This window comes from Giraffa tippelskirchi, chromosome 6, assembly GCF_054371585.1.
Source record: "Giraffa tippelskirchi isolate mGirTip1 chromosome 6, T2T-mGirTip1v1.2.pri, whole genome shotgun sequence".
Taxonomy (NCBI): Eukaryota; Metazoa; Chordata; class Mammalia; order Artiodactyla; family Giraffidae; genus Giraffa; species Giraffa tippelskirchi.
In genome coordinates this window covers 91,207,029-91,232,841 of record NC_137280.1, presented here as the reverse complement: position 1 = coordinate 91,232,841, position 25,813 = coordinate 91,207,029, and the positions used below count along the sequence as shown (strand labels likewise).

Genomic DNA, 25,813 nt, shown 5'->3' with positions numbered 1-25,813 from the left:
ACTGAGAAAAAAGGAAGTCAACTGAACTGGCACTTCCTGTGAGTTGATCTGGGGACAAGGGGTGTAACTGAGGTCTGCCCTCTCTGACACTCCTCGGAGACTCACCAGCACTCTCCATTTCCCTGAGACCCTCACTGTGGACCCCTAGGGGGTGGCACAAAATATTCCCCTGCCCCTCCCTCAGTCTTGGCAAGGTGTGGCCCCTGGACTTCTGCATTCTTAACCGCGGTGACAATTCTTCCTTCCCCTGGAGGTCCTGCCTGTTCGCCGGTGCCCTGCGCTTCATGAAGGGAACTTCCGCCTCCAATCTGGCCACCATGATGCCCTCAGGGCCGCCGCCCAGAGTCTGCTGGACTTCGTTCATCTTTCTGCTTCTTGCCTGCTGTCTATTGCCCACAGGTGAGGCCCAGTGAGCTGGGCAGGGCTGGAGATGGGTTGCTGGGGAGGGGAAGGAGAACAGTGCACCTCACTTCCTGCTGCCCAGGGCTGTGGCAACACTTCTTTGACTCAGATCTGTCAGGGGGCTCCCCAGTATCCTTGGGGGAAAGTGGTGGCTCCTTAACTCAGCCTTCGGGGCACCCTGAGGCCAGGTCCCTGCCTTTCACTTGTTCCCTGCCCCCTTCACAGCATAGACACACACACACCCAAACACTTATGCCTGCATGCATTTGCTCCCTGCTCCATCCGGACTCTTGATCTCTGCCTATGCTCTTCAGTCTGCCAGGATCACTCTTGCTTTTACTTGACTAAATCCTCCTTGACCCTTTAAAACTGACTGTAGTAGTTTTCTCCAGGAAGCCTTTCCTGACTCATTTCCTCCTGGCCTCCTTCTCAGCTCTCCTTGGTTCCTGATCCATCATCTGTCTTTCCCACTAAACTGAAGCACTGCCAAAGGCAGAGACCTTCATATCTTGGCTAGGGGAGGTGTTGAAGGGTGGAACCTGCAGCTGGGTGGGCTGGGGGGCACTGGAGCCCCCAGCAGGGACTCTGTTTGTGCAGGTGCCCAGGAACAGACATACCAGTTACGAATGGAGCCGAAGGACCCAGTGGTGCCTTTTGGAGAGCCCCTCGTGGTAAACTGCAGCTTAGATTGCCCCAGCCCTAGATTCATCTTCCTGGAGACAGCCCTCTCCAAGGAGACCCACAGCAGTGGCCTGGGCTGGGCGGCCTTCCGTCTCACCAGCGTGACAAGTGACATGGAACTTCTCTGCTCCGGCCTCTGCAATAAGTCCCAGGTGGTAGGTTCCTCTAAGATCACAGTGTACGGTGAGTAGCCGTGGCTGGAGTTGAGATGGCCTTGGGCAGTGGTGGGGGTAGATGACCAATGGTGTAGGAGACCGAGGTGGGGCTGGGGCCCTGAATTTGCACAAATGGACCAGGACACTCAGTCAGAGCTCAGACCTGGGTGTGTGTGTGTGTTTGTGTGTGTGTGTGTGACAGAGAGACAAAGTCAGAGAGAGAGGGGTACATTTCAACTGCATGCCAAAGCAGCAGCTGTGAAATCAACTTATTTGGTTCTCAATAAGCATTGTGTGTGTGTGCATGCGTGCTAGGTTGCCTCAGTTGTGTCCGACACTTTGCAATCCCATGGACTGTAGCCTGCCAGGCTCCTCTGTCCATGAGATTCTCCAGACAAGAGTACTGGAATTGGTTGCCGTGCTCTCCTCTGGGGGAATCTTCCTGACCCAGGGATCCAACCCGCATCTCTTGAGTCTCTTGCATTGGCAGGCAGGTTCTTTACCACTAGTGCCCCCTGGGAAGCCCAATAAGCATTTAAAAAATATTTCAGGAATTCCTTGGTGGTCCAGTGGTTAGGACTCCAGGCTTTCACTGCCAAGGGCCTGGGTTCAATCTCTAGTCAAGGAACTAAAACCGTGGAAGGCTCTCGGTACAGCCAAAAAAAAAGGACACGTCTTTTACTCAATTTTTAAAATTTCTTTTAATATAGTTATTTATTTTGCTTGGCTGCATTAGGTCTTAGTTGCAGCCCACGGGATCTTTCTTTGTGGTGCATAGACTCTAGTTGTGGCACATGAGCTTCAGTAGTTACGACATGCGGGCTCTGGAGTGCATGTGGCTCTCGGGCTTCATTGCTCCGTGGCATAGGGAATTTTAGTTCCCCAACCAGGAATTGACCTCGTGTCCCCTGAATAGCAAGGCAGATTCTTAACCACTGGACTACCAAGGAAGTCCCTACTTTTTCTTTTTTTTGTATTTACTTATTTATTTGGCTGCACTGGGTCTTAGTTGTGGCAGGCGGGAGGTAGGATCTAGTTCCCTGACCAGGTATCGAACCCCTGTGCATTGGCAGTGTGGAGTCTTAGCCACTGGACCACCAGGGAAGTCCCCTATTGCTTTTATTTTTATGACAGATAATAAATTCATGTGGTTCCCAAATCAAAAAGTATTAAAAAAGGGGGAGGGTCAGTGTCAAGTCTCCATTACCTAGTGTGGGCTGTGAGTGACTGTTGTTCTTAGTGCTGACGCATAGGTGCTCACCCAAAAGCCCTTATGAAAGCCCGGGGGTGGGGAGGTACACTTATGAGCCTCATTTCACAGATGAGGAAACTGAGACTCGGTGGGGGTAAAGTCACTTGCCAGGGTCCGTGAGCAGAGATGCCTGGAGTCCAGGTCTCAAATCCCTGCTCTTCACAGTTGAAGTCTTCCTCTCCAGACCTGATATCCCTGTTACCAGTTTTTTATGAATCCTTCCGGTTTCTCTGCATTTGAAAGAAGACAGGGAATTCCCTGGCTGTCCAGTGGTTAGGACTCAGTGCTTTCACTGCTAAAGGCCCAAGGTTCAATCCCTGGTCGGGGAACTAAGATCCCGCAAGCCACGTGGTGCAGCCAAAAACAAACAAACAAAAGAACCCAACAGACTAGGAAATAGCTGAGTACATCACTCAGGGTGCCTACGGTTTTGTGAGGCCTCAGAACAGTGTAGTGTACATCTGTAGCTGTGTGTATGCTCTTCCTGTGTGTGCACCAGTGTCTGCATTCATGGTTGTGTACCTATATGTCTGTGAGCAGGTGGATCCCAGTGTCCTTATCTTTGTGTGAGTGTACTTGTATGTCTACAAATGTGTTTGTCTGTATGCTGTGTGTGCCTGTGTGTGGCTCTGGACTTGTACCTTTTGAAAATAACTTTTAAATTTTTATTTATTTATTTTTGGCTGGGCTGGGTCTGCATTGCTTCAAAAGCTTTTCTCTAGTTGTGCCAAGCGGGCCTACTCTCTTGTTGCAGTGCTTGAGCTTCTCATGGCTTCTCTTGTTGCGGAGCCCGGGCTCTAGGCTGCGTGGGCTTCAGTAGTTGTAGCTCACGGGCTCTGGAGCACAGACTCAGTAGTTGCCGTGCATGGCATAGCTTCTCCTCGGCATGTGGGATCTTCCTAGACCACGGATTGAACCCATGTCTCCTATATTGGCAGGTGGATTCTTTACCATGGAGCCACCAGGGAAGCCCCTGGATTTGTATTTCTGTGTGTGAGTGTCTGCACATGTGTATGTGTCACAATCTGTGCCCGTGTGTTTATCTATGTGAGTATGTCTGTCTCTGAGCATGTGTGGATGTCTGGGCCAGTATGTGTCTATATGTGTCTTTGTGTGTATTTCTGCACGTTTGCCTACGTGTGTATCTGGGTATCCCCGTCTGTGTGGCTGTAAGGTGCCACTGTCCAGTGCTGTGCAGGAGCCAATTTGTCCTGGCTCACGAAAGCCCAGTGGGCTCATCTCTTCCCAACTCTGTGTCACATTGAGTGGCTTTAAATCAGCCAAAAGTGGGAGTATTTACACCACAGAAATTGGCAAATACTCCACGTGGGGCCTCCCTCATCCACCATAGAGAGCCCAGGCATAATCAGCATTGGCTACCATACCACTAGCCCTTGAGTGGAGGTTAAGATGGGGGCCTCCTTGTTAAATACTCTAAAATTGTAAATTTGTTGTTCAGTTGCTAAGTCGTGGCTGACTCCTTGTGACCCTGTGGACTGTAGCCCACCAGGCTCCTCTCTCCACGGGGATTCTTGAGGCAAGAATGCTGGAGTGGGTTGCCATTTCCTTCTCCAGGGGATCTTTCTGGACCAGGAATCAAACCTGAATCTCTTGTATTGGCAGGCAGGTTCTTTACGACTGAGCCACCAGAGAAGCCCTGTAAATGGTTAGATGTTAAAAATTTTCCATGGAAGCCAGTCCGCAGGCTTGTGACAGCTTCAGAGCCAGGCTTGAGAGCTGCTCCCCCAGCGGAGGCCCAGGGTTTGGAATGTGCGCCTTTGAGGGCCACTGAAGCTGCAGCTGGGATTGGACCCAGCCTGGATCTGTTGAGTACCCCCAGGACTGTAGAGAGCACTTTCAAGAGGCTGCCCCAGGCCTTGAGCACCTGGGACAGATTGGGGAGGACTGGACCAAGCTCTGGGAAAGGCCAAGATCAGAGTTCAGGCCAGAGGCTGAAGGAGGGATTAGGGGACTTCCTAGATCTGATGTCATGGAGGTAGGTGGGCACACAGGTCTAGGGTTTGGGAAACCCATTGTCTAAGCCTGGCTCTGCCCCTTCCTGGCTGCGCATCCTTCGGCAGATCACGTCACCTGGCTGGGCCTCAGTTTCTCTGTTCATAAAAGGGAAGAATAATAGAGGAGATTTCACTTGATTGTTGTGTGAATGAAAGTGGATGACATCTGGAAAGAGGAAGGAAAACTCAAAATAAACAGGAAGTTCTATGATTACTATTAACATCATAAATGGTCATAAACTTTAGTCCCCTTCCTTGCCCTTTTTTTCTCTGTTAACTATGAATTCCTTGGGAACAGAAAAACTGATTCATTTCAATGCCTGCCAAGGTGTCCAGCAAAACAGGAAATAATAATCATGATGTTAATGATAATGGCAAACACATATACTAGCACACTTGTAAGTCCAGCAGGTTTATTAACTTGAAGTTCACAGTCCCACACTGGGCCACCCTGGGCTCTTCTCCATGGTAGAGGTTGCCGGCTGGTTGGTAAGTTCTACTCTCCCCTTCACACACCTCCATTCAGCGTTCCCACAGCGTGTGCAGCTGGCACCCCTGCCCCGCTGGCAGCCGGTAGGTGAACAACTCAACCTGAGCTGTCTGGTGTCTGGCGGGGCCCCCCGGGACCACCTCACCATGGTGCTTCTCCACGGGGAGGAGGAGCTGGGCCGGCAGCCAGTGGGAAAGGAGGAGCCCGCCAAGGTCACGTTCATGGTGCAGCCGAGAAGAGAGGACCATGGCACGAATTTCTCCTGCCGCTCCGAACTGGACCTGCGGTCCCAAGGGCTGGAACTCTTCCAGAACACCTCGGCCACCAGGAAGCTCCAAACCTTCGGTGAGGGAAACAACTTCAGACGGTGGGTGATGAGTGGAGCCAGAGTAAGTGTTCCCTGACCACGAATTCCTGAGAATGGGGTGGCCTGGCCCTCAGGGCTTTAAGGAACACATGCCCTTGGCCATTGGGCAGGGTAGCCTCAGATGAGAGGCTCACAGCCTTGGGACTTTTGAAGAAGGCTGTGTGTGTCCTGGAAAGGGGGTGATGCAGGTCTCAAGGTATCCTGGGAAAGAAGGACCCTGGTTTAGGGGGATGAGTGTCATGGGGAAAAGGGATCTCCACAGCTGTGAGACCTCCTCCTGCTCACTTCTATCCTTCTTTCAAGCCATGCCCAAGACCCCCCCACGCCTCGTTTTCCCCCGGTTCTGTGAGATGGAAACCTCCTGCCCTGTTAACTGCAGCCTGGATGGGCTGTTCCCAGCGTCGGAGGCCCATATTCAACTGGCGCTGGGGAACCAGATGCTGAATGCCACAGTTGTGAGCCACGCGGACACGCTCACGGCCACAGCCACAGCGAAAACCGAACAGGAGGGCACCCAAGAGATTGTCTGCAGTGTAACCTTGGGGGTCGAGAACCGAGAGACCCGGGAGAACTTGGTTGCCTATAGTAAGAAGGGGCGGAGCCAAAACTGCTCAGGAGGCGAGGGGTGGGGCTGACCCGGGAACGTCACTGCATATAGTAAGAGGAAAAGTGAAAGTGTCCAACTCTTTGTGACAAGGACTGTATAGTCCATGGAATTCTCCAGGCCAGAATACTGGAGTGGGTAGCCTTTCCCTTCTCCAGGGGATCTTACCAACCCAGGGATGGAACCCAGGTCTCCCACATTGCTGGCGGATTCTTTACCAACTGAGCTATCAGGGAAGTCCCATAGTAAGAGGGACAGGAGGGGCCTAAGTAACCCGAGAGGAGCCTGAGTGCCCCAAACTGGGTGGGGTGAGGGCTGCAGAGTAAATGAAGGAGTAGCCTGGATACTCCGACGGGAAGGAGGCAGGTGGGGGCAGAGCTTCACCCAAGGGAGGTGTGTAGTCAGCAAACTCCTGGGCAATGCCCCGCCTTTAGGCTTCCAGGGGCCCAACCTGAACCTGAGTGAGCCTAACGCCACAGAGGGGACCCCAGTGACTGTGACTTGCGCGGCCGGACCCCGAGTCCAGGTCATGCTGGACGGAGTTCCAGCCGCGGTACCAGGACAGCCTGCCCAGCTTCACCTAAAGGCCACCGAGAAGGACGACAGGCGCACCTTCTTCTGCAATGCTACCCTCAAGGTGCATGAGTTGACGTTGCAACGTAATAGGAGCGTCCAGTTGCGTGTCCAGTGTGAGTAGGTCACGCTGACCTTTAATCCCTTGCTTCTTTGAGACTTGTCTCTCCCTTGCCCCATTGTGCCTTGGGTGTGTTGGGTGTGTCTGATCATTTGGCGGTCCCACAGACGGCCCCACGATTGACAGAGCTAAATGTCCCCAACGCTTGATGTGGAAAGAAAAGACTATGCATATACTGCAGTGCCAGGCCCGGGGCAACCCGAACCCCCAGCTACAGTGTCTGCGGGAAGGCTCCAAGTTTAAGGTGCCCGTCGGGATTCCATTCCTCGTCTTGTTAAACTATAGTGGTACCTACAGCTGCCAGGCGGCCAGTTCACGGGGCATGGACGAAATGTTAGTGATGATGGACGTTCAAGGTGAGCCTCGGCAAGGCGTATTTATCCTAGACGGGCAAGCTTAGGAGGGGCTGACACGAGCGTATTTATTCTTCGTTTTTCCGCACAGGTCGGAACCTGGTCACTATCAACATCGCCCTGGGAGTGTTAGCGATCTTGGGCGTGGTGACTCTCGCTGCAGCCTCAGTATATGTCTTTAGGGTGCAGAGGCAACGTGACATTTACCACCTGAAGCCAAGGAGCAGCCGGTGGTCCCTCATGTTTACACAGCCCGTGACTGTGACAGAGGAGTTATAGTGAGCTCAGTGATACTGAGCAAAGACGACGGGGGCCTGGCTGTATCTATCTTCGAATTCTGAATAAAGGCTTTAAAATCCTTACACTGTGGCTTGATTCCATCTCGCAGCTTCGCGAGCCCATAGAGTGACATCGCGATAGCGGAAAAAGGCGGAGCCTGTAGTGCCCAGACAGGGCTGGAACACCGAGAGGCGGGCCGGGCTTTACCCAATGGGCTGAAGGAGTCGAGAGGAGGCGGGGCTTCCATTGGCCAATCGGCGGGCGCGCCCTCGTTGCCGCTCTATGCCGCTCCGCCCCGGCTCGCTGGTCCCAGAAGGCGCCGGGTTTCCCAAGATGGCGGCCGACGTGTCCGTTACTCACCGGCCGCCGCTGAGCCCAGAGGCTGGGGCCGAGGTTGAGGCTGGTGATGCCGCGGAGCGCCGGGCGCCTGAAGAAGAACTGCCGCCGCTAGATCCAGAGGAGATCCGGAAACGCCTGGAACATACTGAGCGCCAGTTCCGTAACCGCCGCAAGATACTGATCCGGGGCCTCCCGGGGGACGTGACCAACCAGGTACGGGGGGGCTGTGTGGGAGCGTGGCGGGAAATACCACCGTGCGCGTGCGCGGGGGGAACCGGGCGACACCAACGCTGGCGTGCCCGGGGGGGGGTCGTCGGCGGGTGAGTCCAAGCGCGGGATCCATGCGGGATCGGGAGAGACCAACAGCGGGACGTAAGGGGTCGGAGATGGAGGGAGAAACCAATTTTGGACTGAGGGAGGACGTTGCTAGGGGCGACCAGAGGCTTGGAAGGAGCCAAGTGGTTGAAGGGGGCGGGGAATGGAAGGGGGCGGGCAGCTTTGGCCATGTTGGGGGGATAGTGAATGGACAGTCAGATTGGGACTGTGGAATCAGGGACGCCAGTTGCTTCCTGCTCTAGCATGGAGTGGTGGGATCTCATATCCATAAGCTTCATGGTTGACTAGAGTGTGCCTTTCCATAGCAAGCGTTTTTGAATTCCTTTTAGGGGTAGATCCAGAAGTTAAGGCAGCCCCAGGGGTCTTTTTTCCTCAAAAGCCTCAGATTAATTTGGAAAAATGGAGTCATCTCCTGTCCCCATGCCACAGACCTGCAGAGAAGGAGGGGGCATTGTTCCATGTAGCCCTCCTTGGCTGATCTGGGGTGCCTTGGTAATCCAGGGGTGCCCTTCTCTTGGCGCCAAATGGGGCAGGACTTCCCAGTGCTCTTTGGACCCAGGAAGACTGAACCTAGTCTGCCCTGCCCTTCAACAACGGAATGGGTTCTTTGTCCTTGCTGTGGAGAATCCCTGCTCCCTGGCCCCTCCAGCACACCTGCCACTGGCTCTCTCTGTTCATGGGTAGTGGGACCCTAGGAGTGTTGGGAGGGGTGTGACTTGGGGATAGACCTGAGACAGGTGTTCCTAGAGTCAGTCATCCTCCTACTGCCCACCATCTCCCAGCCGGAAATGTGCCTTCTCTCCTGCAGGGTGCACAGGGTGTCTGGCACTAAAAGGCTCCAGAGCCTCACCTCTGCAGCTGGCTTGCAGGAAGCTGTCAGTAGGAGGGAATGGGGAGGCACATGAAGCCACACAATGTGGGCTTATTAAGTACACAGGGTCCCCAGTCAGGTACCCAGGGGTGGCATTCCCACTGCTGTGCCCTGACCAGCTGCTTGACCTTTGACAATTTCCTTCACCTCTCTGAGCCTCCGTTTCCTCATCTACAAAATGGACTTGTTAATACTTGATTTGCAGGGTTGTTGGAAAGAGTCAGTCTTGCAAACTGAGGTGCAGACGGGTTAAACAACTTCCTTGTGGGCAGAGCTGGGTCTTGAACTCAGACCCACCTGACTCTCTAAGAGCGTGTTGTGTTGGTTAAAAGCATGGGCTCTGCAGCTGAGCTCTGCCTCCCACCCCTGCTAGGTATGGCTGCAATGGCCTTGGGCAAGCAACTGCTCTGAAACTCCATTTCCTTGCTTGTAAAATGCGGCTGGTGATTGACCTGCCTTCATAGCTGGTCCACGTGAACATGCCACTGGGTTGCTCTCTTCATTTCTCGGTGATTCTCTGTCCTTTGGCTTGTCTCCACAGGAGGTGCACGACCTGCTCAGCGACTATGAGCTCAAGTACTGCTTTGTGGACAAGTACAAAGGGACAGGTTTGTGGGACCCTGGGGTGGGGTGATGTGGGCTAGTGGCAGGTGATGACAGTCCCTGACGCTGGAGAGTCCTGGCCCAGTGTCTCCTGAACTTCAGGCCCAACGTTCGGCAGAGAGAGGGGGGCCATGGACCAGATGGGAGCCAAGGGATTGGAATGGCACCAGTTATTCTGGAGGACTTGAAGAAGATCAGACAGGCCTAGGGGACTGGCTGGCGGAGGGAATGTTTGGGAAGGGGTCCCCAGTGCCCAGGTATCTGCTGGGTAGCCTGGAAGAGAAACAGCAAGGATGCCCCACGATGGGCACCCAAGATGGGGACAGATTGGGGCAATAGTCTGTCCTACTCTGGGTCTAGGAGACATGTCTGCCGAAATGACGGCCTCCCTCTGGCCTCTCTGCCTCCACGATTTCACTCTCCCGCCTACCTTCCCCTAGGCAACCAGCTCTGATCTGATTGCAAGTCTGATCAAACCTGGTCCTAACCCTGATCATTCTTCTGTCTCCTCACAACCTGTCTGAGCTCTTCCTGATATTACCTTGCAAAGAAGTAGCTCAGCCTTGCCACCTCTTCAGGTGCCTGAGGTTCCAGGCTATTCCCTCTGTTCTTAACATCTCTTCCATTCAGGGCAGCTCCTCCCAGTGCCCAAGCACACCCCGTACCCCATCATAGCACTGACCACCCTAGGCTGTCTCTGCTGACTCACTCACCTGCCTCCACATGGTGGTCATTTCTATGAGAACAGGGACTGGTCTTGGCCCCCAACATAGGAGGCTCTTGGTGGATATCTGTGTCCACCAGGCATCGTGCCAGGTGTCAAACCTGCCAGGGCCTTTGCCTGCAGTCTGTAACATGGATGAGAAGGAACTGAGGACAGGTGACCCCTCGAGACCTACCTGGTGGACTGGGGTCGTAATTAAGATCTTGGCTCTGGAGGCTAAGAGTCCTGGGTTCTTGTCCTGGTCTGTCCTCGCTGTGTGGCCACAAGCAAGTGACTTACCCTCCCGAGCTTTGGTTTTCTCACCAGCAAATTGGACATGGCCTGTTGGAGTTGGCTGTGAAGCCAAACTCATTAAAACATCTGAAAAACTGTGGGTGCCTGGGAGGCGACCTGCCGGGGTTCAAGTCCAGGCTTCTCCACTTGAGCAGGGCACTGCCCTGTGCCCATTTCCTTGCTGGAAAGATAGTGAGGAGGAAGTTATTCCCATTTGACAAAGAAGGAAACAGACTTCAGAGCCACTCGGGCTGGTGTTGAAACCCAGGCTCCCCAGACCACATGTTAACCACTACTACCTCACATGGCATAGCTTGTGGAAAAACCCGAATGAACTTTTTGGCCAACACAGTAGTTCTTAGGATGGGGCCAGGCCCTCAGTGGGTGAGCATCACCGTGGGTTGTAAGGAGTAAGCCTGGAGGAGCCAGGCGGCACTGGGTATTGTTGCTCATGGCTGGTGACTATTCCAGTCCGCTGGTGCCCATGATGTCCTGGTGGTTCAGTATTCCTGAGGTCATGTGTGGTTTAGAGGGAGGTGGGTATGGGCGGACATGGGGTAGAGGCACAGGCCCTCGGGGGGCCCTGCTGACCCCATGCTCCCACCCATCGCAGCCTTTGTGACGCTGCTGAACGGGGAGCAGGCGGAGGCCGCCATCAGCGCCTTCCACCAGAGCCGCCTGCGGGAGCGGGAGCTCTCAGTGCAGCTGCAGCCCACAGACGCCCTGCTCTGCGTGGCCAACCTGCCCCCCAGCCTCACGCAGCAGCAGTTTGAGGAGCTGGTGCGGCCCTTCGGCAGCCTAGAGCGCTGCTTCCTGGTCTACAGCGAGCGCACTGGTCACTCCAAGGGCTACGGCTTCGCCGAGTACATGAAGAAGGACTCGGCCGCCCGCGCCAAGTCAGACCTGCTGGGCAAGCCCCTGGGCCCACGCACCCTCTATGTGCACTGGACAGATGCCGGGCAGCTGACACCTGCCCTGCTCCACTCCCGCTGCCTCTGTGTTGACCGCTTGCCGCCTGGCTTCAGTGATGTGGATGCCCTGCGCCGGGCGCTGTCAGCCGTCCACACCCCCACGTTCTGCCAGGTAAGCCCGATGCCCAGTGCAGGGACCTGGGGGAGCAGATGTGAAGCCCAGAGCACCTTGGAGGGGCCGTTGAGTCACCTGCTCTCTCCAGTCTTCTGTGTTCCCTTTCAGTAAGGCAGCAGTGAGGCCACTTTGAATGGTGTTCTTGTTAGAAAGGCCATGTGGTACAGTGGGTGACAGCCCAGCTAGGAGCCAGATGGCTGGGGTTCAGATCACTGCACACCCTCTGGTGACTTGCTTAACCTGCCCCTGAAAAATGCAAGCAAGGCTACTTTTGTAAAAAAAAAAAAAAAGGCTTTGAGACCCGCTCACCCTGCATTCACATCCACCCTGTGCTCATGCCTCCAGACCCCAGGGCCAGCATCAAGGAGGTCACTGGGAGAGCCCACCGCAAGTCACACATGGCCAGATCCCAGCCCTGCCCTGTGGCCCCAGACAGGTCACTCACTCTCTGGGTCTTGGTTTCCTTCCTACCCCTGTAAGTAGAGATTCGTCCCTCATGCGATGGTTTAGGAAAACAATCCCTGGTTCATTCCGGTCTCACTTGTCAGGCCCTTCTGTAAGTGTGCCTAACTCTGTGACAGGTGCAGTGGGGCAAGAATAGGCCAGGGCCAGCTCTCAGAGAGCCCCCAGGCTCCCAAAGTGGACATCCTTCAGCACACACTGGGCTTAACTACTATCTCTCCACCCTGCCTGTAACAGCCCAGGGGGGCAGGTGTTACCTGTGCTTTCAGGTGGGGAGATCAGTTATTCCAGGACAGACAGCCAGGGTGGGCAGAGCCAGTCCAGGAAGCCCAGGCCACCCTGGAGGAGGCTGGGACATGGGCTCAGAGCCCAGGTCTGCTGCCATGGGTGCTGGTGCCAGGGAACCAGTGTTGGTAGGAACCCCACTCCTTGTTTGCTGCTGCTTTTGCAGCACGCCTACTGTGTGCCAGGCCCTAGATGGGACTCAGGACACAGGTGACATACACTTATAGTCAGCAGCCACTGACTGGAGATTGAAGGCGACAAAGCCATGACCAATTACAGGTTCTCTCTCTGGGCCTCGCTATCCCCATCTCAGAACGGATCTGGTCCTGCTTTGTGACTGGGTTATTGTGAATGGTTGCTCATTTATTCCCCCACTTACATATCTGCTGAGTCCCCGGCTGGGAGGTGACCGCCTCCAAGGAGCCCAGTCACACATGGCATCCTGTTGAACAGAGCCTGGGCTTGGGAGTCAAGCAGGTCGAAGTCTGAGCCTCTGTCCCCCTATTTAGGAGCCAATGGCCTGGGTTGCCCTTTGACTCCTTTCTGTAGTCATCGGATAAGATGGATGTGATTGTGAGAAGCAGCCCATCCAGGCCTTGGTGCAGGGCCTGGCCAGTGGCAAAGGTGAAGTGCTCACTAGAGGTGGGCTGAAGGCCAGACTTGCCCTGCCTGGGCCAGTGGGCACTAGGCTCCCACCCACAGCCACCCTACCCAGTGGATCCAGCTGATGGTCTCATCTTACAGATGAGGAAACCTGGGGCCATGGATGGGCACTTGCAGTGACCTCCCCAAGCTGGCCAGAAAGAGATGGACTGGGAGTCAAGATCAGGCAGCTGACCCAGGGCCCACGCTCTTAACTGGGCACCCTCGCCTCCCATAAGGGAGTTTGCTGCCCATGTCCGGGGGCATTTTATTTCCGATACAGTCTAGAGGAGAACGTGAAGGAAAGTCCATAGCAGCCTAGTCTGGTTCACTCTGCCATTTATCAACAGGTCAATTTATGTGTGTGTGTGTGTGTATGTATATATATATATATACACACACACATATATATGGCTTCCCACGTGGCTCAGTGGTAAAGAACCTGCATGCCAAGCAAGAGATGCAAGTTCCATCCTTGGGTGGAGAAGATCCCCTGGAGAAGGAAATGGCAACTCACTCTAGTATTCTTGTCTGGGAAATCCCATGGACAGAGGAGCCTGTTATAATCCATAGGGTCACAAAAGAATCGGACACAATTTAGCAACTAAACAACAAACAAATATACATGTCATTTGTACTGATTCATTAAAAAAAAAAATTGGCTGCACAGAACTAGTGAGATCCTAGTTCACTGCTGACCAGGGATCAAACCCTTGCTCCCCTGTAGTGGAAGTCCAGAGCCCTGACTGCCAGGGAAGTCCCTACTTAATCGGTTCATTTTGTTGCAAAGTTGCTTAAAAAACTTTGAGTGCTATGTAGTAGTGTTAGTTGCTCAGTCATGTCCGACTCTTTGAGACCCCATGGACTGTAGCCTGCTAGGCTCCTCTGTCCATGGAATTCTCCAGGCAAGGATACTGGGAGATAACCATCTCCAGGGGATCTTCCCAACTCAGGGATTGAACTGGAGTCTCCCGAATTGCAGGGAGTTACTTCACCTGCAAAGTGGGTGTGCCGAGACCACCTGTATCCGGGGTGCAGTGAAACAGCACCTGTGGCCCCTGGCCCATGGCCATGTGGGGCCCAGCCAGATGCTCTCCCAGGATCTGCCCACCCTGGGACAGCCCTGGTCCACGAGTCTAGCAGCCACAATACCCTGGAAACCAAGAGTCTTGTTATCTGAGCTGAACTGACATGGGGTCATCTGTGGCCTTCCTCTTTGCATCTTGCTGCCGAGCTATTCGCAAGCTTGATTTCCAGAGTGCCCCAGAACCCCCTGGGGGTGACTGATACATAGGGTATGTTCGGCTCCCTCTTCTCATCTCCAAAACAGCCTCAATCCTGGAACATAGGGACTTCCTTGGCGGTCCAGTGGTTAAAATGCTGTGCTTCCAATGCAAGGGGTGTGGGTTTGATCCCTGGTTAGGACTAAGATCCCATATGCTGTGCAGCGTAGCCAATTAAAAAAAAAAAAAGGCCTGGAACACATCCTGCTCCAGGATTGAGGGTGAGGGCCTGAAGTACCAAATGGCTGCTGTTAAGGCAGGTGAAGGGGCCTCTGGCTCACTCGTGATCACATCTCTATTTCTGCCACACACTGGCTGTGTGACCCCACCCTCCTGCCCAGCACTACCAGCCTTAAACCTGAGCTCGGTGCCCATCTGCCTCACCATCAAACTGTATGCCCTTCTCAGCCGCAGCTGTAGCATCCTCGGCCTGAGGTGTGCGATCAGGCCGAACTCCAGAGCACCTGGTTCTCTTCTCCTGCCAGCCCCTCCTCTCCAGGCCCTGCAGCGTGTACTCTGGAAAACCAGGCAACGTCCCCAAGAGGCACTGGCGCAAGGCCTGGTAGCTCTGACCCGTGGGAAGCCTGGCTCTGCCCTCCCACCAGCATTGTGACCTTGAGCATGCTGACCTCTCTGAGCCTCAGTTGTCCCCTCTGAATAATGGGCAGGATACAGCCTCCCAGGGCTGTTGAGAAGGTTCGATGACTTAACATAGGAACCGGGCGCGGGGCAGCACAAGGCCCAGAGTCCATTCTCTCTTTAGGGGTTTACTGTCATCAGAATCCTCATCTGGTCACTGCTGTCACTTCAGCTGATGGTGGTCACTGCCACCCTGGTGCTCACAACTGCCTCTCCCCCCCCACAGCTGGCATATGGCCAGGACGGGCAGCTGAAGGGCTTCGCCGTGCTGGAGTACGAGACAGCAGAGATGGCAGAGGAGGCCCAGCAGCGGGCGGACGGCCTGGCCCTGGGAGGCAGCCATCTGCGTGTCTCCTTCTGCGCCCCCGGGCCCCCTGGCCGCAGCATGCTGGCCGCTCTCATTGCTGCCCAGGCCACGGTGAGTGCATGCCCGGGGGGGCGGGTGCCCCAGAGGAGGGGCATGGGGGTACCAGGGAGTCAGGCAGGGCTCTGAACTGCCCCTCTGATCCTCTCTGCAGGCCCTCAATCGGGGCAAAGGGCTCCTGCCAGAGCCCAACATCCTGCAGCTGCTCAACAACCTGGGGCCCTCCGCTTCCCTCCAGCTGCTGCTCAACCCCCTGCTCCACAGTGGCGCGGGTGGCAAGCAGGGTAAGGCGAGGGGGGCCCAGCACTCTCAGAACTGGGCACCTCCCTGGACTCTTGCTGTCTGAGCTCCGAGTGACATGAGCCCACAAACAGGGTCTGGGATGACGCTCCCCAAGGGAGTTGGTACCCTGAGTCCCTTGCAAGTGGACAGGGTCATGGAAGAGGGACTGTCCTTCCCTGGGGGGGGTGAGGGGGGAACTCATCACCCAGGCTGTTTCTTGGGGTATGTCAGTTGCCCTCATGGAGCTTCCATTTCCTGTTTTAATTGGGCCTGGGGCTGTGTTTCCTTGGTGGTCAGCGGGGTGGGGGGTGGTTTCCACCCTAGGACCACTTCATTTTCTGGGTCTCCCCCTAGGCCTCCTGGGTGCCCCCCCAGCCATGCCGCTGCTCAATGGGCCCGCCCTTTCCACGGCGCTGCTGCAGCTTGCCCTCCAGACCCAGAGTCAGAAGGTAACCTCAGGCCTGTGGGCCACAGGCTCCCTCCTCACACACATCCCGCGGCCCCTCATGATTCCATTTCCAACATTGCTTCTTCTGCCAACGGGTAGCTCACCATCAGTGGGGCTGTGGGCCCTCGGACTGTGTCCCTGGGGCCTGGTTCGCAGGTGCTCAGGAAGTGACTCAGTGAAAGCCAAGGCCCCACAGGGGAATAGAGGGGCCTCTCATCCCCACCCCCTCAACACGCACACGGAAAAACTGACACACCACACACAGGTGGCGCTAGTGGTAAAGAACCCACCTGCCAGTGCAAGAGACACAAGAGACACGGGTTCAGTCCCTGGGTGGGGAAGATCCCCTGGAGGAGGGCACAGCAACCCACTTCAGGATTCCTGCCTGGAGAATCCCACGGACAGAGGAGCCTGGCGGGCCACAGTCCTTAATGTCACAGAGTCGGACAGGACTGAAATGACAGCACACACACACCACCCTGTCCAGTTTGATTCACGGGCCAAGTCAGTGACTCGGGTGTGTCTGATGGTAACTGACAGGTGAGGTTGTGGGCGTGGGCTGTTGTGTGAATAAGAATGATTGAATCTACATGTGGCTGTCACACACTGCATCTCCAATCGGGGTGTGTTAGACGTTGTGGGTCTGTGATAATCAGCAAGGGGGCTAGGTGTGAACCAGTGGACATCATTGTATGAATTGCTGACGGTAACTGACTGTGGGTGACACGCTTTGACCCGCTGAGTATGGCCCATTGTTCCCGGGGTCTCCCCAGCACCTGGGCAGGCCCTGGCATGCAGGTGGCCCGCGGTCACTGTTGGTGGGTGGATAATGGCCAGGGTGTCGCAAACATTGGGAGATGCCCTGTGTGTCTGCCTGTCATTGGCTGTTGGCTGGGCCTGTGAGCCCCTGTCTCATCTCCAGCTCATTATCCTCTGTCCCTAGAAACCTGGGATCTTGGGAGACTCTCCTCTGGGCACTCTCCAGCCTGGGGCCCAGCCAGCCAACCCCCTCCTCGGGGAGCTGTCTGCAGGTAATGCCAACCCCCTCCTCCCCATCTCTCTGGGCTCCATCCCACTTCCCCTTCCCTTTCCTCCCTGGGCGTGGTACATTCCCAGCTGTACAGCTTTGGGCAAGTGACCTAACCTGAGTCCTCACCTGTCAGTTGAGCACATGGTGCCCGCCTCCTTGGGGAGCCACGGACATCCTGGGAGTTGATGGACTTCAAGAATGCTGCTCGGTGTCCGAAACGTAGTGGCCCTGGTCCAACCCGAGGCTCCCAGGCCCCAGAAGAAGGGGTCCTGTGTGGTTGGGCTGCTTGACACCCTTCTTCTCTCTGTAGGAGGGGGCCTGCCCCCTGAGCTGCCACCCCGGCGAGGGAAGCCACCACCCCTGCTGCCGCCACTGCTCGGCCCATCTGGGGGTGACCGGGAACCCATGGGCCTGGGTCCCCCAGCACCCCAGCTTACTCCACCCCCTGCCCCCGTGGGGCTCCGAGGCGCGGGCCTCAGAGGCCTCCAGAAAGACAGCGGGCCTCTGCCAACGCCCCCTGGGGTAAGGCCCCACTCAGTGCCCAGCCATCACCCCAGCCTCCCGCCCTGAGAGCTCCCCCCTTCCAGGGGCCCTCATGAATCTAGCCCTCCCACCACAGGTCTCTTTGCTGGGGGAGCCCCCTAAGGACTTCCGGATCCCCCTGAATCCCTACCTGAACCTACACAGCCTGCTCCCAGCCAGCAACCTGGCGGGTAAGGAGGCCCGGGGCTGGGGAGGCGCTGGGAGAAGCCGCCGCCCAGCTGAGGGCCCCCTGCCTCACCCCCCAGCCCCCGGAGGTGGTGGTGGAGGTGGCAGCAGCAGCAAAGCCTTCCAGCTCAAGTCCCGCCTGCTCAGCCCCCTCTCCAGCGCCCGCCTGCCCCCTGAACCAGGGCTGCCCGACAGCTATGGCTTCGAATACCCCTCAGTAAGTATATGCGGCCACCCTGGGGGCAGCCCTCCCAAAGGCCCTTTGTCTCCAGCGAGCACATCATTCTCCAGTCCGACATCTTTCTAATACTGACTGTGCTGGGCTGGGCTGAGTGCACGGGAGACAGGAGGGAACATGCTAGCCATGGTCCCTGCGCTCAAGTCTCTTGTCTGTTTGTCTCTGCGCATCATCAAACCCTGCTTCCTGTCAGTCAGTCTTTCTCTCCCAAGAGGCCTGCGGCCACACGTCTACTTCTCTTTAACAGACAAGGGCTCAGCCTCCTCCCTGTCTGTCTGTCCTTCTCACTGCTCCCCTCTGCAGTCCCCATCTCAGTCCCTGGAGAACTGCTCCTTCTATGGTTCTGAATTCTAGGCCAGATGTTGCAGACTGGCCACATGTGTTGTGTTTGGCCCACACTGGATTTTTTAAAAAATAACCGAGATAAATGCCAGTGACAAAATACAGAAACCACAAGAGTTCGCACCAGGGTGCCCTGCTTGCCTTAAAGACTCCAAACTCCTGCCTCACACCTTCGCAGCCCTCTGGGGTCCAGGTGCAGCCACCCCCTGGGACCAGGCACCGCTTCTGTGTCACTGCCCCACCCTGCTTGCTGAGTTTGCCCCAGGCACTAGAGTCTGCCCACTTCTGGAGGAGGCAGACTTCCCCAATGACAGCTGTGCTGTGGAACTGAATTTGGGTGAGATTGGTTATAGACACCCCCCCCCCCACCGCCCCAATTCAACATGCTTCTCCCACTCATTCAGGATGTGGGACCTCGGCGGCTCTTTTCCCACCCACGGGAGCCAACCCTTGGGCCTCACGGACCCAGCCGACACAAAGTAAGAGCCTCCCTATCCATCCCACCTCCTGGATGTATCAGTTAGCTCATGCTGCATAAGAAGCAGTCCCAGTACTTTGTGACTTAGAACAGGAAATATTTTATTATTCTCACCCTCCTGTGGGTGGGGGGTGGGGGGCAGTTCTTTGCAATCACCAGGCAGTTCAGCTGGGTCTTGGGAGTTCACAGTGGGTTCCTTCATGTATCTGGCAGTCAGTAGGCTGGGGATGCAGCCTCGGCTGCAGTGACTGCTCCACTTGGACCTCATCCTGCAGCTGGCCAGCCTGTGCTCATGCATATGGTAGTGGTCCCGGGGTTCCCCAGAGGAGGAAGGGAGGGCTGGCCCCTCTGCTGGCATTGTCAAAACATTCTCCTAGGGGCCAAAGCCCAGACTTGTTTGGGGGACCTCCAAAAGGGGGTGATTCCTCAGTGATCTGCCTTACTCAGCTAGCCCCCTTTCTGCAGATGTCCCCCCCACCCAGTGGCTTTGGCGAACGGGGTGGCGGAGGTGGCGGTGGGCCCCTCTCCCACTTCTATTCGGGCTCACCCACTTCCTACTTCACCAGTGGCCTGCAGGCTGGCCTCAAGCAGAGCCACCTTAACAAGGTGAGGAGCCTCCCCAACTGAGAACGGGGCCCCAGGGACAACCCGGATGCATGGGGCCCCTGTGACCTTCGGTGTCACGGCCAGGGTGGTGGTAAGGGTCAGTTTTGCTCAAGGCTGAGCTAAAACAGGCCGTCCTCCTCAAGCCTGTATGTCTTACATGTAGTACTGCCCAGGCTTCTGGGCCTCTCACTTCCTCCCCCAGCAGCCCAGGGTGTGGGTGGTATAGCCCCAATCCACAGATGAAGAAACTGAGGCCCAGAAGGATGACATAGTTAGCCCCCAATCTCAGAGCTCGTACCTGGCAGCGGCAGGATTTGAACCTAAAACTCTCGCCTCTGCTCTGGGGGCTGCTTCCTCTCCCATCCCACATCTCCCATTTCTCCCAGGTGGTTGGCTCCTCCCCACTGGGCTCCGGAGAAGGGCTCCTGGGCCTTGGCCCTGGGCCCAATGGCCACAGCCACTTGCTGAAGGTATGGGTAGGGGGTGGGGACCCTCAGGGCTGGGGAGTGGTGGCCCCTGGGTGGCCCCTGACCCACCAGCCCCTCCCCTCTGTCTCCAGACCCCACTGGGTGGACAGAAACGCAGCTTCGCCCACCTGCTGCCCTCACCCGAGCCCAGCCCAGAAGGCAGCTATGTGGGCCAGCACTCCCAGGGCCTTGGTGGCCACTACGCAGATTCCTACCTGAAGCGCAAGAGGATTTTCTAAAGGGCCAGTGCCGGAGATGCTCAAAGGCCTGCACCAAATTGCTTTGGGGTTTTCTGGTGTTTTGTTGTTACTTTTTTTTTCCTTTGGGTAATAGAAAAAACTCTGAAAGACTTTGCTGACCAACCAGCAGGAGCCCAAGGAGTGCGGGGGGCATCTGGGAGCACTCTGCACCTCTGGCCTGCTCCCAGTGTGTAAACCCTGCAGCCTTAAGAGGGAGGGGCACAGCCTGCTCTCTCCGCCCCCCCGCCTCCCCCCCCACCGTGTCCGCCTGTGTCCGTCTCTCTGGGAGTCCCCTCCTGCCTCGTCGCTCCTGTATCTTGGCCTTTCGAGTGCCTTGGAGGTTTCCCTGACCTCCCGTGAGGATCAGAGACGTACCCCATTTTCTAACTTTGAAGATTGACTTCGGTTTCCTTTTCTAATTTTTATTATTTTTAAACAATCCAGGACGTTCCCCTCCCAGCTCTGATTCCTTCAAGGCCCAGCATGTCTGGGCCTCCATTCCACAGTTTCCAGTTTGAAATGGCTCAGCCCTTCTTTCTTTCTCCCACACTTGTTGCAGGCATGGCTGTCTTCTGCCCCGGCCTGCCCTCTCTGGCCTGTACCCCAGCTCCGGGTCCCCTGCTCCCTACTACAGTCCCCTCACCTTCTGATGCCTTAAAAGCCAGGCCCCAGACCCCGCCGGACAGAGCCTCTCAGATGCTGAGCTCCGGAAGCTTGACTCAGGACCAAATGGCTCTGGCCTGGGGATTGGGCCCCTCTACCCAAGGTCCCCTATCATGGGGACAGTAGAAGGCCAAAGTTTTGGTCTTGGCAAACCAGTCCCACCAGCCCTCTCTGCCCAGGCCTAGGTGCGGGGTGGGCTTTCTCTGCCAGCTTAACCCAGTCCCTCTACTGTCCTACTGTCTGTCGGGCATTGTGCATCTCACTGAGCCTCTGTCGTCTCCCCCATGTTGAAGATGAGCCCCGCCTTGTCATCCCCAAGCCAGATCACCCAGAGCTGGCCTCCCTGTGGCCCAATGCTGGAAAATAAGACAAGGTGCAGATAAACTCTGCCCCTTCCCACCAGCAGGACCTGTTAGCCTGAGGTGACCCTGGGCTGTGACCCTGGCCAGCTGGGCCACCAGCTCCCCTCCCCTGACTCGGGGTCCACATCCACTCCAGGGGGCTGTCTCTTCCCCAATCTCACACAAACCTTTGCTGAATTAAAGTTTGTAAGTAAATGGTTTTAAAGGAAGCAGACCTGGCTGGTTCTTGGGACAGTGTGCCTGGGTGGGAGGTCTGGGATATCCCTGCAGGTCTTGGCTCATCCGAGCCTGCGCACTGCCCTCCCAGTTTGGCAGCCTCCCCTGGACTCGCCTCCTTTGCGTGCAGCGACGCCTAAAAAAAAAAAAAGGCGCTTGTATTCGGGGGATTACAGGGCCGTAGCTTCTAAACGCGCCAAGGCGCATGCTTAGTTTCTGGTCACGTGATACCTGTCATGGCCGCCTCCGTGGCCTGGGGTGTGAATGCTGGGTTTCTGCTGCGGGCTGCCAGGGGCGCCTGGTGGAGCCTACCTGGGGGCTTTTGGGGGTCCGGGGAGGCGGCGGCGCCAGCGATAGCCAGGAAATTCCGGGCGACAGGTACCTGGGGAGCCTCGGGGGGGCATCGTTAACCCATCGCACGCCAGCTGGGCCCGGCACGGCAGCTCACCCAACCGTGTTTTCCAGGCTCGCGCACGGCGAGGGAGGAAGAAGCCGGCGGCCCCGAGCGGCCTGGGGACGTGTGAGTGTGGGAGCCAAGTCCCCCGTTAATAATAGCACGGGGTTCCTCCGGTCCCCACATTGCCGTACAGTCTCATCCCTGTGTCCCCCCTTCTGCATCACCCTATTCCCATGTCCCGTCAAGCCCCAAACATAAGTTCCTAACCCTATATTCCACCTGGCCCCTGCGCCCATCATCCATTTGAGGCATCTGCACTGTCATCTGTCCCCAGGGTGAACGTGGTGTTCGTGGACCGGTCAGGCCAACGGATTCCAGTGAGCGGCAGAGTCGGGGACAATGTTCTCCACCTGGCCCAGCGCCATGGGTTGGATCTGGAAGGTGGGAGCCGGGCACAGGGAATTGGGGATATCTTTATTCATTCGTTTAAAAAGCCCACAAGTCAGATAGGATCCTCCACTACTTAATCTTGCACGGCTTCCCACCCAACATGGTTAAACTTAAGTGTCCTCACCAGGATCTCATCCCCTGCTCTCTTAACCTTTACTCATTCAGCAGTTATTTATTGAGCATTTACTAGAGGTTCCTAAAACTCCTGCCCGCCAGGAGCTTGCATTTTCTTCCTTTTTCCTCCCTCTCTTCTAGCCACACTGACTTGCTTGCTGTTCCTCAAATAGCCAAGTTCATGCCTGCCTCAGGGCCTTCGCATTTGGTGTTCCATCAAAAGTGCTTTCCCACCAGACCTTCTGGCTCCTCATCCTTCAGGTCTTGATGTAAATATCATCTTCCTGACAGTCTTATCCCTCTCAGCCCAACTGCAGTCCCCAGGCCCCAATAACTCTATTCATATCAGTGTGTTGTATTGTCTGCATAGCACTTCTCATTGTTTTGTCTCCTTCTTTGTCGTTTCTCCCCAAAATGAGATCAGAAACCCTGTTTGCCTTGTTCATACTTATCTGTTGCCTGTCATGGTATTTAGATGTAACAGGTATTAAATCAATAGTTGTTAAAGGAAAGATAATAATAGCAGGCTTTACTTTAAGCCCCTTACCACATTTTAACCGATTGAATCTGTTTCATGACAACATTATGCAATAGGAAAGAATGTTATCCTGTTTTATAGGTGAGGAAACTGAGCCCCAGGTTGAGCAGACCTGGTCCAAGGTCAAGTAAGTGGCAAAACTAGATTCAAACCCAGCCTATCTTAGCCACTAATCTGTGCTGCTCTTCTGTGAATATTGAACACATACTGTGTGCCAGGTAGCAATGTAAAAAGGCAGATAAGGCCCTTGTCATTTCACACCAGTTTCAACCTAACAGGGACAATAATCCCATGCATAAACATGTAATTATATCATGAGCAACTGGGAGAGTGGTCTTTTAAAAAGTGTATAGTGTTGGGTGTATGTATGTATGTGTGGCAGTGAGTGCATGCTCAGTTGTGTCGGACTCTTTGCAACCCCATGGACTGTAATCTGCCAGGCTCCTCTATCCATAGAATTTTGCAGGCAAGAATACTGGAGTGGGTTGCCATTTCCTACTCCAGAGGATTTTCCTGACCCAGGGATCAAACCCTCGTCTCCTGCATTGGCAGGTGGATTCTTTACCACTGCACCACCTGAGAAGCCCCGGTGTTTATAATAAGGAGCTGATTTAATCATTAGACAGCGTTGGGGGAGGGGGGAGAATTGGGGGCGGTCCTGGCAGACCTACCTTAAGTTCTGTTCTGGAATCCAGTGGCTGGCATTTCATGACAAGATTAGAACATGGGTTTTCGAGGCACGTGGCCTGTGTTCAGATTTTTTTGTTGCCAACTATGTGACCCTGAGCAAGTTACTTAGCATCTTTCAGCCTCCTCATCTATAAAGTAGGATAATTTAGTTCCTATCTCACTGGGTTGCTGTGAGGATTAAGCAGATTTCATGTGTACGGTGTGTAATACCTGGTACGTGGTTGGTGTGCAGTGAGTAGTTGGAATGATCGTATTAGGTTATCTCTGTCTCATGTGGTAATGATGTTAATGAGCTGGGAAAGAGGGCTGAGAAAGAGACACCTGGGGATGACTTGAGTTTTGAGACCCAGACTGTTTCTTCCCCAGACAGGGAAGGTGGGCAACTTAGTCACTGCAGCCCACGGGGAGGGTCTTCTGGGTCAGAAAGCTGCCTTGCAGCTCCACCCTCATAGTCCGACCTGTCTGGAAGAGAAAGGAGAATTCTGTCCTGTTTACTTAGAACAAGTATCTCTCAAGGCATCTACAACCTCCCAGGCTCAGTGCTGAATGCAGAGAGAAGAGGCAGGTTGACAGAGCACAGGGAAACCCAGGAATGGTGGTGGTAACTTCAGATTGTGATAAATGCTGTCCAGAAATTTTTAAAGAGATAACAAGAGTTGGGGGAAGGACAAGAAATAGGAGATGGGAACTCGGAGGACAATTGAGTAGTGCCCAAAGACAAAAAGGACCTAGCTATGGAAAGAGTGGAGAGAAGAGCATTCCAGATCAAGAGTACGCCAAGTGCAAAGGTCCTGTGGTAGGGGGTGAGCTTGGCATGGAGGAATTGAGCGAGGAGGCTGGGATGGCTGAAGTAGATGAGTGCAGTGAGGTGGGAGAATCTCAAGGACTGAGGTGAGGAGTTTGGATTTTATTCTAGCTATGAAAACCCTTTGGAAGAGGACATTATCCGGAAGCCCAGTGCTCAGTCAGAAGCTTGGGAATGTGTCCAGGAGCAAGCAGGAAACCCTCGACTCTGTACCTTTCACCCCTTTATTTCCTGACCCCTTCTGCTGCAGCACTAGATGCTGAGTGAGTCAGTCCCTCCTTCAGGAGCATCAGGGCAGCCCAGCAAAGTGGCAGGGTCACAGCAAGGGTTCACAGGCTACAGGGAACCTGTCTGGCCTGTCCCCTCTCAGCTACACTGAAGTCCAGTGCACGCTTATTAATGGTGCCAGGTACCCAGCCTGGTCGTCAGCCTGCTGGGGAGTGTGGGGGAAACCCTGAAGTCCATTTGCAAAACCTGTGTGCAGATCAGCAACAGTCAGTGACATGGTGGAAGATGCCCAGAGTGGGCGTACAGGCCTGGGAGGGAGAAATTAGGGTCACATGGTGAAACAAAGAGATTCACCGGATTCCTCAGTGGTCCACTTGTTTTCATTGCCATAGATCTGGGTTTGATCGCTGGTCGGGAACTAAGATCCCACCAGCTTCAGGGTGTGGCTCCCCACCCCCTCCCCCTAAGAAAATAAGAAACAAAGGGATTTTTTTTAAAGTCCTTCTCTGAATGGCGCTTGCCCAAGCACGGTCCCTCACCAACGGTCCCTCACTTGCCGCCCCCAGGGGCCTGCGAAGCTTCTTTGGCGTGCTCCACCTGCCACGTGTATGTGAGTGAGGACCACCTGGACCTTCTGCCGCCTCCTGATGAGAGGTGAGCAGGGTGGCCCCTCCCAGCTCTGAGCTGCAAGGCTTGGTTGCTGAGCCTCGGCATTCCGGGGTCCGCCCAGGCCATAGCAGAGGGCGGCCCCGCTTTTCTCTCCCCTCCAGCTGCTGGTGGGAGAGCTTCCCTTCTGGCCCCTACCCCTGGATCCATTAACAACTGCTGCCGCCCTTTACCCCAGGGAGGACGACATGCTGGATATGGCCCCCCTGCTCCAAGAGAACTCCCGGCTGGGCTGCCAGATCGTGCTGACGCCTGAGCTGGAAGGGGCCGAATTCACCCTGCCCAAGATCACCAGGAACTTCTATGTGGATGGCCACGTCCCCAAGCCCCACTGACACGGGCAGCTGGACGGTCCCAGACACTGATGGCCCCAGGGCCAGGACTGGAAGAACATAGCCAAGATGCCAGCCCAGCCCAGAGCGCGGACAGATCCGAGAAAGATGGCGGAAGCACCCAGAAAGTCAAAACCCTGGCTTCAGAGAGATCCCATGTCCCAGCTCTGGTGGGGCCAGGGCCCCTATTGGGGCCACCTCAACCAAGCTCCTGAAAATGGGGGTGTGGATAGGAGTGGAATCTAATTGGAGCGATAATAAAACTGTCTCACAGATATCTGACATCTTGAGCGTCCTTGGGGTTGGTGGGGGTGG

At 55.4% G+C, this 25,813-nt stretch overlaps 3 protein-coding genes and 1 long non-coding RNA gene across 10 annotated transcripts; 3 read left to right on the top strand and 1 right to left on the bottom strand.

Annotated features, from left to right (window-relative positions):
* ICAM3 (intercellular adhesion molecule 3) lies at nt 1–7,375 on the top strand. The gene is made up of 8 exons (XM_081498206.1): nt 1–38; nt 254–399; nt 1,000–1,266; nt 5,032–5,340; nt 5,666–5,947; nt 6,401–6,655; nt 6,768–7,016; nt 7,105–7,375. The coding sequence occupies exons 2-8, from the start codon at nt 285–287 to the stop codon at nt 7,290–7,292; spliced, it is 1,665 nt and encodes a 554-aa protein (XP_081354332.1). The 5' UTR covers nt 1–38; nt 254–284; the 3' UTR covers nt 7,293–7,375.
* On the bottom strand, nt 4,902–7,872 carry LOC145509498 (uncharacterized). Its single transcript, XR_014056118.1, has 2 exons — nt 6,547–7,872; nt 4,902–5,335 (listed from the first exon to the last, which is right to left on the bottom strand). It is a non-coding gene; the product is annotated as an uncharacterized LOC145509498 (long non-coding RNA).
* Nucleotides 7,604–21,271, top strand: RAVER1 (ribonucleoprotein, PTB binding 1). Of its 4 annotated transcripts, none has more exons than XR_014056115.1 (14): nt 7,604–7,844; nt 9,380–9,446; nt 11,052–11,521; nt 15,062–15,253; nt 15,354–15,483; nt 15,836–15,930; nt 16,873–16,960; nt 17,270–17,481; nt 17,579–17,672; nt 17,748–17,884; nt 18,652–18,726; nt 19,292–19,331; nt 19,718–19,801; nt 19,891–21,271. XR_014056115.1 is itself a non-coding variant. In XM_081498205.1 (14 exons), exons 1-14 carry the CDS (start codon nt 7,626–7,628, stop codon nt 20,035–20,037), a joined length of 2,151 nt encoding a protein of 716 aa, XP_081354331.1. In that variant the 5' UTR covers nt 7,604–7,625; the 3' UTR covers nt 20,038–21,271. The 4 variants fall into 4 exon arrangements, 2 of the variants coding, with proteins under 2 accessions (XP_081354331.1, XP_081354330.1); XM_081498205.1 differs by having other exon boundaries at nt 19,191–19,331; XR_014056114.1 differs by having other exon boundaries at nt 17,579–17,884.
* A 151-nt stretch (nt 21,272–21,422) lies between these two features.
* On the top strand, nt 21,423–25,773 carry FDX2 (ferredoxin 2). Of its 4 annotated transcripts, XR_014056117.1 has the most exons (7): nt 21,501–21,656; nt 21,744–21,798; nt 22,010–22,116; nt 22,859–22,904; nt 24,384–24,535; nt 25,067–25,154; nt 25,345–25,773. XR_014056117.1 is itself a non-coding variant. In XM_081498214.1 (5 exons), exons 1-5 carry the CDS (start codon nt 21,484–21,486, stop codon nt 25,499–25,501), a joined length of 516 nt encoding a protein of 171 aa, XP_081354340.1. In that variant the 5' UTR covers nt 21,423–21,483; the 3' UTR covers nt 25,502–25,773. The 4 variants fall into 4 exon arrangements, 3 of the variants coding, with proteins under 3 accessions (XP_081354340.1, XP_081354338.1, XP_081354339.1); XM_081498214.1 differs by lacking the exons at nt 22,859–22,904; nt 24,384–24,535 and having other exon boundaries at nt 21,423–21,656; nt 22,010–22,052; XM_081498212.1 differs by lacking the exons at nt 22,859–22,904; nt 24,384–24,535 and having other exon boundaries at nt 22,010–22,052; nt 25,000–25,154.
* Nucleotides 25,774–25,813: the final 40 nt, after the last annotated feature.

Coding starts and splice junctions, on each gene's coding strand:
- ICAM3 (XM_081498206.1), top strand. CDS start 285: ATGAAGGGAACTTCCGCCTCCAATCTGGCCACCATGATGCCCTCAGGG. Junction 400..999: donor CTGCTGTCTATTGCCCACAG/GTGAGGCCCAGT, acceptor CTGTTTGTGCAG/GTGCCCAGGAACAGACATAC. Junction 5,341..5,665: donor CAGGAAGCTCCAAACCTTCG/GTGAGGGAAACA, acceptor CCTTCTTTCAAG/CCATGCCCAAGACCCCCCCA.
- RAVER1 (XM_081498204.1), top strand. CDS start 7,626: ATGGCGGCCGACGTGTCCGTTACTCACCGGCCGCCGCTGAGCCCAGAG. Junction 9,447..11,051: donor GGACAAGTACAAAGGGACAG/GTTTGTGGGACC, acceptor CACCCATCGCAG/CCTTTGTGACGCTGCTGAAC. Junction 15,484..15,835: donor TGGCGCGGGTGGCAAGCAGG/GTAAGGCGAGGG, acceptor GTCTCCCCCTAG/GCCTCCTGGGTGCCCCCCCA.
- FDX2 (XM_081498212.1), top strand. CDS start 21,515: ATGGCCGCCTCCGTGGCCTGGGGTGTGAATGCTGGGTTTCTGCTGCGG. Junction 21,799..22,009: donor CCCGAGCGGCCTGGGGACGT/GTGAGTGTGGGA, acceptor ATCTGTCCCCAG/GGTGAACGTGGTGTTCGTGG. Junction 22,053..24,999: donor GGTCAGGCCAACGGATTCCA/GTGAGCGGCAGA, acceptor TTTTTTTTAAAG/TCCTTCTCTGAATGGCGCTT.